This window comes from Rosa rugosa, chromosome 5 (assembly GCF_958449725.1).
Source record: "Rosa rugosa chromosome 5, drRosRugo1.1, whole genome shotgun sequence".
NCBI lineage: Eukaryota > Viridiplantae > Streptophyta > Magnoliopsida > Rosales > Rosaceae > Rosa > Rosa rugosa.
The window spans coordinates 41,132,357-41,153,646 of NC_084824.1; the positions used below are offsets into that span (position 1 = coordinate 41,132,357).

General features: G+C 40.1%; 1 protein-coding gene across 1 annotated transcript; it reads right to left on the reverse strand.

The window, feature by feature from the left end:
* Positions 1 to 17,668: 17,668 nt before the first annotated feature.
* LOC133711671 (ATP synthase gamma chain 1, chloroplastic-like) lies at positions 17,669 to 18,190 on the reverse strand. Its single transcript, XM_062137773.1, has one exon. The coding sequence runs from the start codon at positions 18,188 to 18,190 to the stop codon at positions 17,669 to 17,671; it is 522 nt and encodes a 173-aa protein (XP_061993757.1).
* Positions 18,191 to 21,290: the final 3,100 nt, after the last annotated feature.

Below are 21,290 nucleotides of genomic sequence, written 5' to 3' on the forward strand. Positions count from 1 at the left end.
CATAGTCTGTGATTTTTTATTTTACTTTTCACTGCGTTCTGCGTTCTTCTCGTAGTAATTGAGTGCGAGCATTTGGGAGAAGATTTAGGATTTTAAATAAACTGTGATGTTGAGGAGTGACGACGTTGTTTCAAGTCACGAGAAGAAGACCACATTCGTGGACAAGGAGACCATGGGACATTTGTATGTTTCCTCATTACTTAATACTATAGTTTTCTAATTACCTGATTGTACTGAGTTTGCTTATGTCTTGAATATATCTAGTTTCTTTCTTGAATACATGCTAATTTAGGGCACAAAATCCATGATTTGATAGTTCAGTAAAGAAAAGAAAGCAAAAAAAGCCATTCTCTAAATTGGCAAGCTGCTGTAGGTGTGTTTCTGATTGACTATACTTAGTAGGGTGTCATTAGATTGTTCTACTGTTTTTGTTTAAATACATGATTTTGTATTATTTGATTTATTTTGTTTTTGCAGCTGCAGACTATACCAAAACAAGTCTAGATGAAATCGAGGTGAAGTTCGAACTGACTAGGGACACTCTTGAAGCAATGTTGAGGTCATTGACCTACATCAGAGAACAACTCTCAAGCATGGTAGGCATGCTTTTTATAGCTTCATTGTAATTTGCTTCCTCTATTTTCATCTCATCTATAGAGACATATGCATATGGTAGATGCTGCCTTGGACGTCCTACACTTGAATTAGGTTATAGCTAAATATAGGCATCCAATTTTGATGTTAAGCATTTAACTTTGTCTTAAGCATAGCTCAGTCTAATCCATCCCTTTTTATTCTTTTCACAAGATCATCCCATTTCAATGCACATTCTTGTTTTGTTGCCAATGACATGTTAACATAAGGCTCAGTCTAATTTTTTCATCTGTTTATGTAGAGTAAAGAACTTTCTTTGCTGCTCTTGGACGAAACAATGATGTATTTCACTGAATTATTTGAGGTCAGTGTCATATAATTTTCAATTTGTTACAGTAGATGACACTTGATTAGGTGTAAAAGTACATTTCATAGTATTCTTCCTTCTTTGTTGAGCCATTTGTAGATAGCAGATGAAAGAGTTGAAGATTGCAGCTAAGGAAAATCAGTACTCATTGAAAAGGGCAGTACTTTTTTCTTTCATTTCGCTTTTGCTGGATCTATCATTGTTTCAGTGGCACTATGGTTTTTACTTACTTTTTTTTTTTTTTTTCAGGACTTATTATTGGACATATTTTGATGTTGGTTTCTCACCCGGGCAGGCACTTTCTTTCGTTATAGCTAGAAAAGGTACTATGTTTATCAAAGTTTAATGTTGCTATTTACAAGCGTGTTCATAGGTTTTTTGGTGGACGGATGGTACGTCGGCGGCGGAAGGTTTGAACGCCTTTGGACTCTAGGCAATACTTGGTATTGGGTTTGGTGGACGGGTCTGGGTTGGATCCGGGTGGGCCTTGGTTCCGACCCAGAAGTGTGATACAAATTCTCTATTGGGCTCCCTTCCGATTATTGCATTGGGTTTGGGATTTTGAGGTTAATTTGTATTGGGTCGGGGATCCGGGATTATGGTATTTGTTCGAAAGGGATCGTATGCCAACACGGCCATGTTCTGACACCCGTGGCCTGTTTCGATCTTTTGATGGAAGATTGCCCTCTGTTTTTCTTCAAATTGACTTTTGTCATTTTGTGAATTGGATATGCATGGGTAGTCATACCATCGACTACAAAATTCACTACACGACAGCAATCCGTAGTGGTAAAACAGTGCATGCGCTATTGCTATATTCCTTTTTTTCTTGTATTTTTGATGCATTTGTTGCATCTTTTTTCTTATTTAGGCTTGTATTATGAGTTTCTTGATTATCAATAAAGTCTGAGCTCCTTCAACTCAAAAAAAATAGTTTTTGTTTTATGTTTTATCTACTTAGAATGTGCTTACTGATATGTCTGCCCTTTAATATCATTGTCTGCACTGTAATATGTTTGGAGATTATGATGGGGGATTTACTAGGTTTGAATGCTTTGAATCATATGTGATGCAGACATTGACACAAATTAGAATAGTGACAAAATACTACCCAGGAAGATTGTTACAACTTCATCCAATGACACTTGATGGAAATGAATCTACCCGGGAAGGCTGTTGCAACTTCCTTGAGATCAAAACCAACAACGCCTGATAGAAATGCAACTACCCAGGAAGGCTGCTGCTACGACCTTGAGAACAAATCCACCAACACTTGATGGAGATGCTTGGCGATATTGTTTGGAGATACTGTGTTCTCAATTCTCGCCAGTCTCTTAACAATTTTTAGTGTGAACATTGTTCTTAAGATTGATTTATTGTAATTTGTATGTGTTGTAGAGAAATTGAAATTGAGAGAAATTTGTTGTGTGTTCTCATTGATAATAGGGGCCTCTTTATATAGAGGATTACAATGCATAGAATCTCAATCATACAAGGAAAGTAATCGTACATTGAATAGGAATCTAGATCCTTCTAATTTAACCCTATTACCACTAGGTCAAGTAACCTAGAGTTTGGGCCAAACACAAATTAGGGTTTACTTGAACACTCCCCCTTGTGTTGCCCAAACGCTGTGCTTCTCTCATTGCCTCGTTAAAAAACCTTGCCGAGTAACAAAAATCCAGTGAGACAAAAATAACCTCGGTCGAAGGGGAAAAAGAGCACAACACACCCTTCACGTTTCGAGGTGAACATGTAGACATCTCCCCCTGATGTCTGCGTCTCCCCCTGATGACTACGATCATGGGAGTTCAGATAATTTCGCAAGCCAATTCTTGCCACATGTTTCTCAAACGTGGATTTGGGCAATGACTTAGTGAATAAGTCTGCCACATTGTCCTCAGATCGAACCTGGTTCACTTTGATATTGAGGAGCTTCTGTTGTTGCTGATTGTAGAAGAATTTAGGCGATATGTGCTTGGTGTTGTCGCCTTTGATGTAGCCTTGCTTCATTTGTTCAATGCAAGCAGCATTATCCTCATAAATGCTTGTTGGCTCATCTGTGGTAGACTTCAAACCACAATTGCTTCGAACATGCGTAACTATGGATCGAAGCCATATACATTCACGAACTGCTTCGTGAATAGCAATAATCTCTGCATGATTCGAAGAGGTAGCGACTAAGGTCTGCTTTGTAGACCTCCAAGATATCGCGGTCTTTCCCATGGTGAAAACATAACCAGTTTGGGAGCGACCTTTGTGTGGGTCAGAGAGGTACCCAGCATCAGCAAAACCTTCCAAAACACTTATATCATTTTGGGATGGGGAGAGGGAACGCAGTCCACCATATGTGGCGTCCCTGGCACTTGATGGGTCCGAATCCATCTTCTCTCTGTAGGGATAGAACAAGCCCATATCGATCGTACCACTTAGGTATCGAAAGATATCTTTAACACCAGTCCAATGGTGTGGGTCAGAGAGGTACTCAGCATCAGCAAAACCTTCCAAAACACTTATATCATTTTGGGATGGGGAGAGGGAACGCAGTCCACCATATGTGGCGTCCCTGGCACTTGATGGGTCCGAATCCATCTTCTCTCTGTAGGGATAGAACAAGCCCATATCGATCGTACCACTTAGGTATCGAAAGATATCTTTAACACCAGTCCAATGGCGTCGTGTTGGCGCAGAGCTATATCTAGCTAGCAATTTCACAGCGAATGAGATATCCGGTCTTGTGCATTGTGCTAAGTACAATAATGTGCCTATTGCACTTAGGTAGGGCACTTCTGCCTCTAGCACTTCTTCATCGTCATCTTTTGGACGAAATTGATCCTTCTTTGGGTCAAGACTACGGACGACCATTGGGGTGCTTGAAGGCTTAATCTTGTCAGTGTTGAAACGCCTAAGCATCTTTTGGGTATAAGTTGATTGGTGAATCAGGATACCATCTCTACGGTGCTCAAGTTCTAAACCGAGGCAAAACCGTGTTTTCCCAAGATCTTTAATCTCAAACTCGGATTTCAAGTGTTCAGCGGTTTCCCTTAACTCTTTAAGGGTGCCAACTATGTTCATGTCATCGACATAAACCGCTACTATTGCAAATCCGGAACTTGTCCTTTTTATGAACACACATGGGCATAGTTCATTGTTGACATATCCCTTTCCAATCAAGTAGTCACTTAGACGGTTGTACCACATCCGTCTAGATTGTTTCAATCCATATAGTGAGCGTTTCAACCTTATAGCAAACGCGCTCCGTGGTTTAGAGCCACTTGATTTGGGTAAGTGAAGTCCATTTGGGACCTTCATGTATATTTCTATATCTAGATCCCCATATAGATACGCAGTAACCACATCCATAAGTTGCATGTTCAGTTTTTCGAAAACTACCAAACTGACAAGATAGCGGAATTACATCCATTACGGGAGAATAGGTCTCCTCGTAGTCGATTCCAGGGCGTTGTGAGAAACCTTGCGCCACAAGGCGAGCTTTGTACCTTACAATCTCGTTTTTCTCATTACGCTTTCTAACGAATACCCATTTGTGACCAACTGGTTTGGTGTTGGGCGGTATTGGCACAACTGGTCCGAATACCTTTCTTTTCGCTAGAGAATCAAGTTCTGTCTGGATCGCATCTTTCCACTTTGGCCAATCAGCTCTACGTTGACATTCATCAACGGAGCGTGGTTCGATGTCATCGGTCTCAATAATCTCACGCGCCACTGAATACGCTAATATATCATCAATGATGATGGAGTTTCTTTCTCACGTCCCATGTACACTAGTGTAATTTACAGAGATCTCTACGTTCTCAGGTATAGGTTCTGACATTGAGGCGTCCCCCAATGATGTCTCTTGGACATAACCATAATCCGGAACATTCTCATGGGACGGATTTTGAGTATCTATGATCAAAGGATTTGTTTGTGCCTCATTCGCTCTCTTTCTAGGGCGAGTATCCTTCTAACCAATTGGTCTACCGCGCTTCCTTGCTGGACCTGCGGCCATAGATGCCACATCATTGCCATGTTGGGCAATGGCGCCATCTCCTGGTGTCACAGGAGTGGCGTGATGTCCAGTATTTGGGACATCGATCCTTGCAGGCACGTTTGCAGCAGGTATGTGTGATCTCGTCACTTTGGCAACATTAGAAAACGCATCAGGTAGAGTGTCTGCTACGTTCTGGAGCTCGATTATTCTTCGCACTTCAAGTTCGGACTGTGCGGTACGGGGATCGAGATGAGACATAGTGGGGACAGACCACGACAATTCTTGTCGTTCCTGTTGAACATCGGTGTTCTTATCTCCCCCTAACGATGGGAAGACTGTCTCATCAAAGTGACAATCAGCAAATCTAGCGGTAAAGAGATCGCCTGTCAAAGGTTCAAGGTAGCGGACGATCGTTGGAGATTCATATCCAACATAAATGCCCATTCGTCGTTGTGGACCCATCTTAGTACGCTGTGGCGGCGTAATAGGCACATAAATGGCACACCCAAAAATGCGTAAGTGCGAGATATCAGGCTTGTACCCAGTGACTAGCTGTAACGCAGAGTAAGATTGGGTGGCAGTGGGTCGTAGACGAATTAGCGTCGCTGCATGCAATATTGCATATCCCCAAGCAGAAACAGGGAGATTGGTGCGCATAACCAATGTCTGTGCTATCATCTGTAGTCGTTTGATAGCGGCTTCTGCGAGACCATTTTGGGTATGAACATGGGGACCTGGACGCTCTACATCAATCCCCAGTGACATGCAATAGTCATCGAACGTTTTCGATGTAAACTCCCCAGCATTATCAAGTCGAATTGACTTAATAGGATGGTCAGGGTAGTGAGCCCGTAGACAGATAATCTGGGCGAGGAGTTTAGCATAAGCAGCATTTCGAGTGGACAACAGCGCGACATGTGACCAGCGTATCGACGCATCAACCAATACCATAAAGTATTTAAAAGGTCCGCATGATGGTAGAATTGGTCCACAGATATCCCCTTGGATTCTCTGTAAGAACGGAATGAGTATTTTGGGATCCTTTGCGTAGGACGGTCTCGGTCCTAATTTCCCGAATGAACAGGCTTTGCAGAAAGAGCGAGGGGCCTTAGAAGCAACCAATGAGGATTTTGGTTGGGCCTGAGCATCTGGAGCGCTATTAGAAGCAAAATGTGTGACTACATCTCCCATCATGGCGTTGGAGCCATGGGAATTTCTGTTTATGGCGTCATGGCTATTGGGAGGAACAACCATGGCGTCATGCTCATGGTTGGCGCCATTGATGGCATCATCACATGGGACTTGGGCGGCCCTATGGCGCCCCAAGACGGCTGCAGCGCCAGATGCTGCAATTGTTGCGGTCTTGCTAAGTCCAGGAATCAATTTTCGATTCTTGCTTCTTCTCACTCTGAAGAATGGATGTCCGTGTGAAGTCTTTAGTATACGGAGCATCATATCATGACCAGGGTGTCCTAGTCGATCATGCCAAAGCCAATATGTGTTTGAATCCAAGAGATCTTCTCTTATGACATTATTGGATTCAATAGGTCGAATTGTAGTGACATAAAGTTCACTAGATTGACACATAAGCTTCTCTAAGATGCGCTTTCTTCCGCAATCATTAGAGGTAATGCAAAGGAATTCTATTCCGTTCTCACTATGCTTTTCTGCATGGAATCCGTTGGCTCTAATATCTTTAAAGCTCAATAAGGTTCGATTTGCCTTAGGAGCGTAGAGAGCTTCAGTGACTTTAATCAAGGTGCCATTGGGCAAAAGGAATTGGGCCATTCCATGTCCTTGAACTAAACCTGATGGCCCAGCCATCGTAGTCACAGATGAATATGTAGGCAACATCTCCAAGAATAATTGCCTATGTCGTAGAATGGTGTGCGTAGTCGCACTATCCGCAAGACATTGAAGTTGATCCATTCCTAAAAGAAAAGCTCGTAATTAAAAAAGGAGTCATAAAGAAAAGAACTCAACTTTTATTAATAAGCCAAACGGAATTACATCATCGTTTCTTTAACCAAAGAAAATCTAATCCAATAAACTAGCTAATGCAAAACAATGGTAGTCGTCTAACTCCTTTCGGTAATTCCAATGCAAATGTGACCAGGTGAGTAGAGAGATGTCGGTGGAGCAAGGCTCGCTTAAGTACCACTTATCTCAAAACTTTCCTAGACATCACACTTACATTGAGTACGCCTACTTTGAAGAAATACTAATATCATTGGCATCTACTACAAAAATAATATGGCAATTGCCTACATCTCTTGGAAAATAAAAAGACTTAATCAAAATCGCCAGTTTTTGGGTCTTGATCCTTGTAGTCTTCCACCCTTAGATCGAGATCTCCATCTTGATCTTCTTGTTCCATGTAATTTGCCTCCCTTGCTTCACGATACATCTTGTATGCGTTTGCAACGTTCTGGGATGCAGTACACTTCTTTGCCCAATGTCCACTTGATCCACATCTGAGACAAGCATCATTATGGTCAGGTTCCCTTGATCGAGGCGCTCTGGGAGCGTTATGAGGACGGTTATTGCCTTTGGTGGCGTTACCACCATAACCGGAGGCTTGGCCTCTCTCTCTCTTCACACGTTTACCTCCACGGTTCTGTGTACGCCTATCTTGGCGGTTTCCTTCCTCTTTAGGGCGAGAATATGGACCAGAACATCCAGAATTATCCCTATTCTTAGGGTTTCACTCCTTGCGTCATCCCTTGGAGGCGCGACTATAATTAGACTCCGGATTTGACTTGGTTCCCACGAGTCTAGAGTTATAGTTCTTCACAAGTATGTTGTCGTGCTTTTCAGCTACGTTCAAGGCACCAATTAGCTCATGAAATCTTGTGATGCGCCTAGCATTGACATCAATTCGATAGTTTTTGGCTATCATCAATGCAGAGACGGGGAAGGTGGAGAGAGTCTTCTCGATCAACATCGTATCAGTGATTTTCTGTCCATAAAATTCCATCATAGACTTGATACGAAGTGCTTCTGAATTGTAGTCAAGTACAGACTTGAAATCACAGAAGCGGAGACTATGCCATCTCACTTATAAGTCTAGAAGCAGGGAATCACAGACGTTGCCAAAACGCTGCTCGAGTTCTACCCATAGTTTTCTTGGGTCTTCCTCATTGAGGTACTCATTTTGGAGCGCGTCATTCATGTGCCTTGTCATGAGAATGATGGCTTTAGCTTCATTCGCCTCTCTCGTAGCTTTATTTGCTTCAAAAGCAGCAGCTTGTTGAGGAGTAAGCACGTCCTGACTTGGCTCTTGGATCATACTCAGGATCCCATCAGCCTTAAGATGCTGGCGCACATCACGGACCCACTTGTGGTATCCTGCGCCTGTTGTCTCTAGTGGAGCGAAGCTCAACTTGTTCAGGTTACTCATCCTGAAAAACAACAAGAAAATAGGGTTAGTTTCGGAGCGAAAAAGGCTACCACGAAAAACTATAAAATTTCTGAGCGTAGTCGCTTCCAAGAAATTAGGGATTTTCTGAGCGTAGTCGCTTCCAAGAAAATCCGATTCCAAGAGGGGTTTTGGATTAGATTGAAACAACAATGTATGTGGTCGATCGTTTTATTCTCAACAAACTCTAAGTTTGGAGGACTCTACAAGCTCCAAGCTTGGAGTGAGCACGAACCCCCACAGTTCGACTATTGGTCTCCCCTATGAAGAAGAAAGGGGGGTAGAAGAAGGGATGTTGGAAGTCCCCGAGAAAAGAAGAAGAAATTGAAAAACTTCAAAAACGGGAACTTTTAGAAAAGTTTACCTTGAAAGGATGCCAGAATTCTTGACCAGAAAAGATGACGGAGGTCGCCGGAAAAGTTGCCGGAGGTGGTGGCCGGAGCTAGGCAGGGTTGCTGCAGGGGCTGTGCAGGAGCTGTGCGGAGGCTGTGCAGGGCTGGCAGGTAGATGCTCGGCAGGTGCTAGGCAACTGTCGGCAGATGCAGGCACAGGGGTGCGCAGGTCTTCGGCAGGTGTCGGCAGGGGCTATGCGAAGCTTTCGACAGATGTCGACAGGGGCAAGCACAAGAGTGCGCAGGGTTCGGCAGGTGTCTCGGTAGGTCTCGGCAGGAGGCTTGCAGGGGCTGTCGGCAGGTCTCGGCAGATGCAGGCACAGGGCTCGGCAGATCTCGGCAGGGCTTGCAGGGGCCGGTCCGATTTTTCCGATGGCCGGTTCATGGGATTTCCGGCCGGTTCCGGTGGTTTCGCCGCCGGTTCTAGGCTCCTTGGGAATAGGGCTTCGATATGTGGGGCGGTGGTTGCAGGATTTTGAAGGTTACGAAATTAGGATTTTCAGGGTTAGGGCTTCGTGCTGATAACGTGTTGTAGAGAAACTGAAATTGAGAGAAATTTGCTGTGTGTTCTCATTGATAATAGGGGCCTCTTTATATAGAGGATTATAATGCATAGAATCTCAATCATACAAGGAAAGTAATCGTACATTGAATAGGAATCTAGATCCTTCTAATTTAACCCTATTACCACTAGGTCAAGTAACCTAGAGTTTGGGCCAAACACAAATTAGGGTTTACTTGAACAGTATGTTATTTTTATTTTATGTATTATGGTATATAAATATTGTGGTTTCTACAATCTACTTTTTATTTATTTTAAAGAAAAAAAATAATCTATTTTTTATGTATTATACATTTGTATATTACATAAAAAGAAATTTTTTTATTAATATTTTAATAGTAAAATCTATAAAGACAGATTTTATGTCCCAGCTATCTCTAATACCCTTTAGAGACACAACTTTTAGAGATGGATATCTAATTCACCACTCAAACTATTAGAGGCGATTTTGATTAGCGTTTAGTCACTAAAAATCTTCTAGCGGCGATTTCTATCTGTCCCTAATTGCTGTTATTGGTGTAGTCCTAGATAAAAGAAAGCTTCTTTTCGAGATTTGCATGCATGAAAGAGGATTTGGAAACAGTACGAGCCTTGAGGACTAGGCTCACCAATGAATTTGGGAATTCGATTAGTTTCCAGGTTTGTTTTCCAACCATAACTTGGTTGAACTTTCCAAAATTCCTAAAACGAAGACCACCCTCTTCTTTTGAATTGCCGATGGACTCCTATTTCTTCCAATTCACTCATTTTTTCTCCTTATTTCTCTATGAAGTCTTTGTCACCACACAACTCAGATCTTTAGAAAGACCTAAAGGAAATTGAAATACACTCATCTCATGATAAGTTGGGATGTCTTGGAGAACTTCTTTGATTACCACCTCCTTTTCGCTATAGAGAGAAGCTTGTATTGTCATCCGTCTACTAGGTTTTGCGTTCTTTCTCTAACGACCCTTTTAAGAATTTCATTTTTGTCTCTACACTTCAACGTTGGGAGCTCAAGGTATTATTATGACATTCCACAATCTCCATCCCCATTGCTTCCCCTAACAACAATTTCTCATATTCACTTGTGCTAGCACTAAAAACGATAGCGGACTTTTCGTCATTGATTTTTGACTGAAAGGTACTTCATATATAGAAAACATATCTTGTAGGTGTTTGCGTTCTGCCAAGGGTGCACCCCTAAAAAATAAAACTATCATAAGCGGAAAATAAGTGACTTTTTTTTTTTTGCCTCGAATTAAAAGAAGCTCCATCATTTTATATGCAATGTAATTGTGATTAAGTAACAACATAATTCCAATAAGTGATCAATCTTTAAAGGGTTTTTGTCTATTTACCCCATTTTTAAAGTTTTTTTTCTCACTTACCCCATTAAGTTTTTTTAAGGAAATCTTCCCTAATACCCCATTAAGTTTTTTTTTGGTTTTTTAATACCATTTTACCCTCAACCATGTGTTACTTTGAGAGAGAGAGAGAATGGAAGGGAGAGAAACCATAGGAGACTTCGCCGGAGCCCCGTCACCGGCCGCCGGATTCCGATCACCGGCCACCGCTGACCGGACTTTCCTGAAAACCTCGCCGAAGGTCCCTAAAGAGGTCGTCGGAGATCTCATAGGTCACCGAAAAGGTTTATTGCCCCAAATAGAGAGGCAATAGAGGTCTATTGCCCCCCAATAGAACTGTCGGTTGCCAGAATGAGAACTAATCTTCCTAAAATTAGACAAATAAAACTTTCATCAAAGAAAAAAAAACGAAAAGATTACATCAATTCAAAACGTCTATTGCCCCCCAATAGACCCTTAAAAAACCTCTATTGCCCCCAGTAGACCGTTATTGCCCCCCAAATATGAATATTAATGGATATTAATACTCGATTTCTTTTTTGTCCTATATAACAAATATGAATATTAATCAAACCTGCAATATTTGACCCAAAGAATAGTTATGTAATCTCTGCAACTTATACCAAATTATGTCTGTTATAACAAAACAAAACAAAAAAAAGAAATGTTTTAAGTCCAAAAAAAGTAGCATGTGGAAATATCTCATAAAATCCAAACCCACACTATAGCCAAATGACCCATTCCTACCATACTACCATACTGTAGATACACTTGCACCATTAAACAATTGATACTCCAATCCATGTCGTTTGCTTCATAATGACTCATTGAATCCTCTGATGTTTACCATTTGGTTGGTGCACCCAACACCAAATTAAATATTCCCATCTTGGCTGTTGCGGTAGGTTATGCCTCCACGACCATGGCTTATGGATTGATCGGCTACGGCCAGTCGATTTGAGTTTTTGACCATCTTCGTTTTTTTCTTTTCTTTCTGCTACAGCTACTGTTCCAACGCAGTGAGCGACGGTGAGAGGATTTCTGAGGAAGCCAATTGAGGCGGTGGTGGTGGTCGAGGTTGACTCTGGTGCCGGACGCCGTAGCTGACGAGAATCGTACGACTTCAAATCGGAGGGATGTGCGAGAGAGAGAGAGAGAGAGAGAGAGAGAGAGAGAGAGGTGTCTCATGGCAGTGGCTGGAGTTTATAAATTAGGTTTAAGGTAAAATTGTCATTTCAGTTTAAATTGGATTAGTGGGAATAAAAATATGTTACTGGGGTAAGTAGGATAATTTTGGCCAATTTTGGTGTTTTGGGTCAATGACCCATTTTTAAAACAAACATCACCTAGCATTAGACTTATTTAAAATTTCATATGGATATTTGCGTTGATATTGCTGTCGCCACCGCAACATAAAATCTCAAAGGTGTTTGCTTTGATTCATCCTAAAAAAAAAAAAAAAAACTTGTATCTTTAAAACCTATAGATGACAAGCCTTGTACAACTCGGCCAACTCTACATCAATAAGCTGAATAAATGGAAAACTTATCATCTACTAACTTGTACAAGGCTTCTAGATAGTATAGATAATCTGCAAGATTTTCTAAAACTGTTGCTTGGTTGAGGACATATTTGAGCGACGCATTGTTTGCATCGTCTAAGACTATATTGTCTATGTCAAGTATTCCTTTAGAGTGTCCTACCTTCAACATCAATTATGAGAAACGGATGTGGTCGCTGCATTAATGAGGTCGAAAGATATTGGTGGGATGAAGGAAGAGGTAAAGTGAAAGAAGATCACCTTGCCTTAATCGTTTAGAAGGTTGGACGATAGGAGTATTATATGAGACGTTTTAAGTGTTTTACTCTCCGACCTCTCTCACTCGATGCCTCCAAAGTTTTCTCGCATTGGATTGGGTTTTTGAATGATTTGCATCCGGGTGGAACCGAGAATCGTTGTCGTTCTCCCTCATCCACTAGTTTTCGTAACCCCCTTCTACACCAGCCTTTATAGCCCCTTCACCCCTTCTGGCTGACAACGGTCGCGGCTGGGTCATTCTTTCGGGACGGTGGGGCAAGCCTCTCCATGGCCGAGACAACCCTTTCAAAGTCTTTGAGACTGGCCCTAAGCTTGATGATGGTATAGATTCCAAAAATGAACGATCCCGCCATTCAATCCATGTTCATTCTGTTTGCACGCCTCGTTGAACTTGCGCCACACCGATACCGTTGTTGTGAAAATGAAATAATGATTTCTTTTTGTTATGATTATTTGAATGTTTCGAATATTTATGAGATTGAAAATATTGTATTGATGTTTAATTTCCAAATATTATGAAGTACGTTTAACATTTTAGGTTTTCAAAACAAAAAATTGCGATTTCAATATGTTATAGTTTGTTTGTTGATTTTGTGCTTTAATCCCACCTCTTATATGTTTTGTAATCTTTGGATGTATACTTGGAATTATGAGCATATAATTGTTTTCAGATTAAGATTTGCTAGCGTTCTAGGTCTTAATTGCTAAGCAGAAAAACCTAGAGAAAATTAGAAAAAAACCCAAAAAATGAAGCTCCTATTAAGAAAAACTCATTCTTATATTTTCTTTTAATCTACACCCATTCACATAATTAAACATTCCTTATATATAGGTTTTAAGTCTATAATTAAGTTTTTTTACATTTTTTTAGTTTGACTATTTTACCCTTCTGATTGAATAAGGAAAATATTCCTCAAATATAGCTGTTTTTTTTTTTTTTGAATTTAAATATGGCATCAGTTATAAACACAAATTAGAATTTAATACAATCAATTTATTTTTCCTTATTTAAAAATGATTAATTGCCTTAATTATTGTATATCTCTTCCTTTCTGATTTGATCTATATATTTGCCATTTTTTAGTAGATATGTTTGTGTAGATATTCCTATTATTAAATATCTCAACGTGATTAATCGCCTTAATTATAGTGTATATATATAACTGATGCCATATTTTAGGAGATATGTTTGTGTAGATATTCCTTATTTAAAAAGATTGATTGCCTTAATTGTCACGCCCCTGATTTTTAAGACAAATAAAAATCGATATATAACCCCATAATTATATATGCGTGAACGTTCAGTCATCAATATCAAGTACCTGAAAACTTTTTCCCTTTTAACTACATACATATTGATGCCCTGAACCTACTATGTCAATATTGACCCGCCCACAGAGTCATATATTACATAAGCTTATGAATTAAATTGCCAACAACAAGATAAAACGTAAATGCTCCTCAGAGCTTACTACATAGCGGAAGTCATAACAATGGCAAAGCCAACAAAATTTTCTTCCTACCCGTTCTGCTGCCAACAAGCTGCCTCAGCTTCAGCCCCGATTATCCTAACCTGCAGGATTAACCCCTACACCGTTTGAATGGTGCACCGGGTTACCACATAACAAACCCGGTAAGCTTTTGCAAGCTCGTATGAGTAAACTCAAAACCACAAAGCAGGAACACATTCTTAAGTCACCTCAACCTAACAACGATAAGCACAACTCACAACTGGAACCATCTGTTCCAAAATCTTCCACAACATGCTTATGTAGGACACATCGTGACTAAATCACATACTCAGACTCCCAACCTAGCATCCAATTACACAAATTCCAGTCAAACAAAACCTCCTCAGGTAGTGTTTGGAATCCCTTAGCACACATAGGCGAGCCACACAGATCGCACTCATTTCCTTCCCACCGGAAGTCTTTGTCATCAACATGACATCAAAGGTGAAAACAATAAATCACCTTCCTATCCTCACACAGAGTACAATCGTCATCACTATGACCTTAAAGATCAAACAAAACCATTCATAGTAACCCCTGCGTGCAATTTAGTTCAGGAAGTCACAGTAAAACAAGCAAAACAATTCATAGTAACCCCTGCGTGCAATTTAGTTCAGGAAGTCACAGCAAAACAAGCAAAACAATTCATAGTAACCCTGCGTGCAATTTAGTTCAGGAAGTCACAGCAAAACAAGAAAAACAATTCATAGTAACCCCTGCGTGCAATTTAGTTCAGGAAGTCACAGCAAAACAATTCATACTATAGAAATCATCAATTCAGTCCAACCTGGATAATACCACAAATCGGTCCAACCTGGACAACATCAACACACCTCAATCATATCCATCGTTAACCTAACAAATAGAATATGATTCACAAGCCTCCCCGGACATTTAAAAGAAAGAATCCCCGAAACTCCCTTTTAAAAACACGTACTCATGAGCATCAGATAGCTCCCCGCTACCCCCCATGATGTACCATGACAACAGACAGAGCTCTAACTGAATATATCGTAACCTGTCACCTCGGCCAAGGTTCAACCTTACGGTATATATTGCCTGAGGATGCAACCTGCAACCCCGGATCCTTAGGCCAACCTGACCCTCAGATCAAAACATTCAAACGAGTCGCACTAGACCCCAAATGTTAAATCAATCAAAAGGAGAAATCACAACCTGTGACTCTCACATCCTCAAACCACCGGTCATCGGATCAAAACGTTAAAACAGTCGCACAGGACTCAAAACGTTACACAATCTCAACGCTTTTCAAAACAATCGAAATCATCATTTCCATAATCATTATTTTTCCGAAAAGCCATAACACAAAACAATAAAACGCATCAGGCATGCCTATTGTTTCCATAACTCCATAACCCACCAAAACATATAATTTGCAGTTAAATCAATAACTCACAAAACGATAAGGTGTTCCGTTCCAAAATGAACCTTGTGAGATTACTCACCTCGAAACTCCCGCTGCGTCTTCAATACAGAACAAAGCAGCCAATCACAATAGCCGTCCAAAGAATACTTCGTCAAGTACCTCACAAGCTTTGGATCCTTGCTCAAACTGAGTTGAACTGATTTCCACGTAAATCGATCCAAACAAACACCAAGTATCGATCAAGGAGGCTGCTCTGAGCTCCCCAAGCTTGGCCCGAAGCCTTGCTGTCGTCGGAGCTGCGTTTTCCGGTCGGGTCGAAAACCTACGTCTGCACCGCCTTGCTGCACCTCCTCCGCCGTGAATCGTCGCTAGAGGCTGCCACAGAGACGACCGCACAAGGGAGGCGAACCGTTCTGTGCAGATTTCAAGGCCGGAGGTCGCCGGAGAATGGAGTTCCGACCGGGTCGGAATACCGGGTTAGGGTCGGGTCAGTCGAAAAACCTAGATACCGAAGGTATCAGTCGAGAGAGAAGAGAGAGAGAAAAACTGAGGGTTTCCGGAAGAGGAAACCAAATGAAAATAGTAAGTTTCCCGAATGGGAAACTTATATTTATACCAAAGTGGAAACTTCTTCCAATGGCCATAACTTTGTCATATAAACTTCGATTCTCGTGTTCCACATGTCCACGAACTCGTATCGACGCGCTCTACAACTTTCGTGAAGAAAGTTTCTAGAGAATCTCAACGTATCAAAAGTCAACTTGTGCAACCCCCCTAAAGTCATAATTTTCGAATAAAAATTCGTCCGAAACACCTCCGCTCCGTCCACGAGCCACGAAATCGTCCAACAACCATAAAATTAATTCCGGAAAATCCTCGGAAAATAATTACGAATTTCCGGGGCATCACATTAATTATTGTATATCTCTTCCTTTCAGATTTGATCTATATATTTGCTAATTTTTAGTAGATATGTTTGTGTAGATATTCCTATTAGATTTCGTAGATTTCTCAACGTGATTAAACTTTTTTTTGTGGAGATATTCCCATTATTAGATAGCACCTAAACTCTAGGTGGGAGTATTCTTTAGCCATCAAGAACTTGTAGAATCTATTGAGAAACAATAAGAAGAAAAAGAAACATGCAATCAAGAACTTGTAGAGTCTATTATACCTATTCAATAACATAAACCCTGAAAACTCACAAAACAAATACCTACAAATACCTCTTCGTCAGGAAGACACACACCTATTGAATAGGTAGCAAACACAATGCTCACCAACTGTGCCAATCGAATTAAAGGGATATGCAGTTGAACAAAGGCAACCCACCAACCTCTGATTGTGCGATTCATTTATATCACAATCACAATTTGAAATCAAAAACATAATCGCATGATTGTGGAGAAGGTCGCACCTAAACTGTAGGTGGGAGTATTCTTTAGCCATCAAGAACTTGTAGAATCTATTGAGAAACAATAAGAGGAAAAAGAAACATGCAATCAAGAACTTGTAGAGTCTATTATACCTATTCAATAGCATAAACCCTGAACAATCACAAAACAAATACCTCTCCGTCAGGAAGACACACACCTATTGAATAGGTAGCAAACACAATGCTCATCAACCATGCCAATCAGATTAAAGGGATATGCAGTTGAACAAAGGCAACCCACCAACCTCTGATTGTGTGATCCATTTATATCACAATCACAATTTGAAATCAAAAACATAATCTCATGATTGTGGAGATATTGATACCGGCTTTGAATGTAGCTAGAGATTAGGCTTTTGAATGTGGAGATTACATAACCTCCAACCCAGAGGTGAGTTTTCAATTGTTGGAATCAAGGGTTGAGTAATTCCATCGGCAGCAAGACTGGATTTTAATATTAATGGTGAATGGGGAATTTGATAGTGGCAGCTTTAGTAATTCTTAACAACATTGGGTTTTAATATTTATCCTATTTAATAGGTTTTTTTTATTTTGAATAAACCTAATTAATTGGTTTGGGTGTATATTAAAACACTATTATGGATGGGTTTATTCTAAAAGGGGTGTGTGAATTTGGGTGTAGAATCAAATTCCCCAAAAACCTATAGTTCCTTAGGTAAATTAACAATGAGTTTCGCATCATAAGATTAGCGTTCTAACTTATTGTATTTGCTTAAAGGACTTGGCTTCTCTACAATAATTTCTTTTTGCTATGATCTGCTATAATTTGCTATGAAGCTGCCACATCAGCATCAGTCAATCCAACGACTAATAATAAAGAGTTTACAAACTCACATTGGTGGACTGAAGCACCATATCGTGTCCTCTTCTTCTTCTTTCCTTTCCTTCCCTTCCCTTTTTTCTTCCCTTCTCTGTAAGAACCCAGAAATGGTGGAGATGAAGCAGGAAGAAGAGAAGGAGGGAATGACGATAATCAAAGGAAAAGAAGCTATCGGATTGAGAAGGGGATTTAATCTCCAGCCTACGCATAAAATACGAGTTTCCCTTCTTCCCAACGCTGATTAGAACCACCTCCAATCCAAATTTCCTCAACTCCACAATTCGGGTATGCGCTTTCTTAGTCAATGCATTGTTGAAACCACCACACAGACCTCTATCACTGGTAATGACCACAAGGGCTACTTTCTTGACAGGTCTAACATTAGTCAAAGGGATATCAACGTCTTCACCTTGAAGCTGCTCATTGATGTCGTATAAAACCTCCACAAGGGTCTCAGAGAAGGGCCGTCCATTGATGACTGCGTCTTGAGCTCTTCGTACCCTGGCAGCCGCTACAAGCTTCATGGCTTCTGTGATTTTCTGGGTGCTCTTAATGGAATCAATTCGCTCTCGGAGCTCACACAGACCGCAGCGGATCGCTGGGGTTCGTGGAGATTGGGAGTGACAACTTGGGCGTGAGATTTGGGGCAAAAGAGGATTTGGGTTTTGCAGAAATGAAGGTTTTAAAGAGACCCACATGGATAAAGCCATTGGCTTTGATTTTGGGTTGCTTGGGTTTTGCAGAGATTGAGCAAAAGGGTTTAAAGTTGGAAACTTTTTTTCATCGAAATTGAAACTTCGAATCTCTGCAAAATGATTTTGTTAATGGAAACCAAAGTACATGGATTTGTAGAAACTTAGTTATCGAAAAGAAGCTATCGAAAAGAATATGAAATTCAAGTTGATTTAAGTTTATTTGATCAGAGACTTAGCTACAGAGAAGGGGAGAGAGAAGGGAAGGGAAGGGAGGAAGAAGAAGAGGGCACGATATGGTGCTTCAAGTCCACCAATGTGAGTTTGTAAACTCTTTATTATTAGCTGTTGGATTGGTTGATGCTGATGTGGCAGCTTCATAGCAAATTATAGCAGATCATAGCAAAAAGAAATTATAGTAGATCGAGAAGCCAAGTCCTTGCTTAAATCGATCAAACTTCCATATATACTTAATGTGTTGATTGTGTTTTTGTTAGTGATTAACTACAACTAGTTAATATGGTGCGTCCATCTTATTAATTTAATTAAGGGAAGTAAAAGGGATTTTGTATGCGTTCATCTCTGTTCTTGATTGATTTCTTGCTATGACATGTTTGATTCGTAATTGATGTTTTGATGCCTCATTAATGTGCTAGTGAGTAGTTAATTTTGCCTCTACTATCTCCATTCATGCATCTATATCTATTTGATTTATGATTTGATTTGGTCACTAGTGTAATTAAATTAGAATATAAACTCTGACAAACCCCCTTATTTTCATGAATATTATGTTTATATATACTTTGTTGTCATTTAATTCTTTTATTTAATTAACGTCTTTTGCCAGGAGTTAAACCATTAATTCCGGGCCAAGAATGATCCCTACTAATTCTTACTACATCGATAGGGTTTAACGTCTACTTTGGCGTGGTTACGGAATTAACTCTATAGAATCATCATTACATAACACCGAGTATTATACCATAGAAATATAATCCATAATTAACCAATCCATTATCGATAAACTCCAATCATTCCTTAAGATTTTCCGAAAAACCCAAATTCACCCAAAACTCATGCATGTTCGGGTACACTAAGAGTCTGCAAAAGCAATGCTATATGTGTATTTGCATCAACATCAGTACTTTTGTACATAATTTCATAGCATAATATATAGAATATACAATAAAGCCATGATTTCACTTGGACCTTTCATATCAAGGCCCAAGTGATTGCTGCGGTCAAGGCTACAGTTGTGGATGTGTTGAGTGAAGAGGTGAAGGTTTTCAGGGACAGTGAGTGTTGTGTTGAGTCAAAAGGTGAAGCAACAGATCAATGCCTTGAAAGAAGAGTTCAAGGTCGTTGCGCTCAAGGCTGACGAAGTGGAGGAAGAACCGCCTCAAGATGAAGATGAGGAGAGCCCAACTATCATCGCCCGCGTCTTCCGATCTTTGATCGGTTGGAAAAAATCTCAACCAGAGGAGGAGGAAGAGGAAGAAGAGGATAGTCAACCTCCTTCTTAATGGATAGTTTCCTTAAGTAACAACATAATTTCAATATGTAATCAACCTTTGAAACAAACATCACCTAACATTAAAGTTCATATTAATATTTGCGTTGATATTGCTGTTGTCACCGCAAGATAAAATCTCAAAGGCATTTGCTTTGATTCATCCTGAAAAAAAAAAAAAATTATGGAAGATAAAGTTTCATTTTTTTTCCCTTTCTTTCCCCAACTATAACCACCTCAGTAATAACATAGTTTTGAGCTATAATATCAGATTTGGCACATAAATCACGGATATCTTCTTTTTCCAACTTAGAGGCCATGTAATGGATCTTAATCTTACCATTAAAACCTATTGGTTGTATTTTGTCCATAATGATTTGCATTAGTCTTAATGTTGCCACATTAATAAATGGAAAACCTGCTTAACCATGGTGATACATCTACATTAGTTCAGTGACTTCGTTACAAAGAGCCACAAGGTTTTCTAATGTACCATCCAACTCGGCCAACTCTGCATTAATATACTGAATACGGGTATCACGATAGTTCATGTGACCCAAGTGATGAATATGTTATTGTTGCCGAGGTCTGAGATGGTTTTGGAGATCAGTAATTCCATCGTAGTCGAGTTTGTTCGTAGTTTACCGCGGCCATGCCAATTCATGTGTAGGCATCTTTTCCCTAGCGTTTATCAAGAGCATTAAAAAAATTATTGTTTTTGGGGCATGATGAACTTAATTACATTCAAGAAAGACGCCGGAGAAGTTGAGAGTGGTGATTGCATTTCCATCGCCAGTGATAGTCTGATACTATTGTCAGTATTGTGTAGAAATGAGAAAAAGAAATACAGACCAAAACGAGAAAATTGTCATTGATTTTTATTTTTTACGACTTTTTACTCTTTGAATAAAACCATCATGTTCATTTTTCCTCAAAAAGGTGTACAAAGTTTTTGCACAAATAAAGAAGAGGTACCGGTAAAGTGAAAGAGGATCACCTTGCCTTAGTCATTTAGAATGCCAGATTAATTTTCCAAAAGAACCCCACTTCACCCACTAAACTCATCTTTGGGTGCATTAAGAGTTTGCAAAAGCAATGTTATATGTGCATCTGCTTCAATCTCAGTACTTTTGTTCACAATTTCATAGCATAGTATATACGAGATATACAATAAAGCCATGATTTAACTAGCACGAAGGCTCGAGAATCTTTCAAAAGGAAAGACGCCCACCACTCTTGTGAACTATCCCTCCCAATTACGTAACAACGCTACAATCATGAATTTTATTCTCCATATCGATTGTTGCATCACAACCTACCCCAAAGACTTTCAATGATGAGCAATGTTACTTAGCTCATTAAATTTGCAAGCAGCTTGTAAATTAGTAATTGCAACTTTGCTTCAGATAACTTTCAGTGAAT

What these genes read in the sequence shown, in the direction of transcription:
- LOC133711671 (XM_062137773.1), bottom strand. Translation starts at nt 18,190, where the DNA reads ATGAAGCTTGTAGCGGCTGCCAGGGTACGAAGAGCTCAAGACGCAGTC.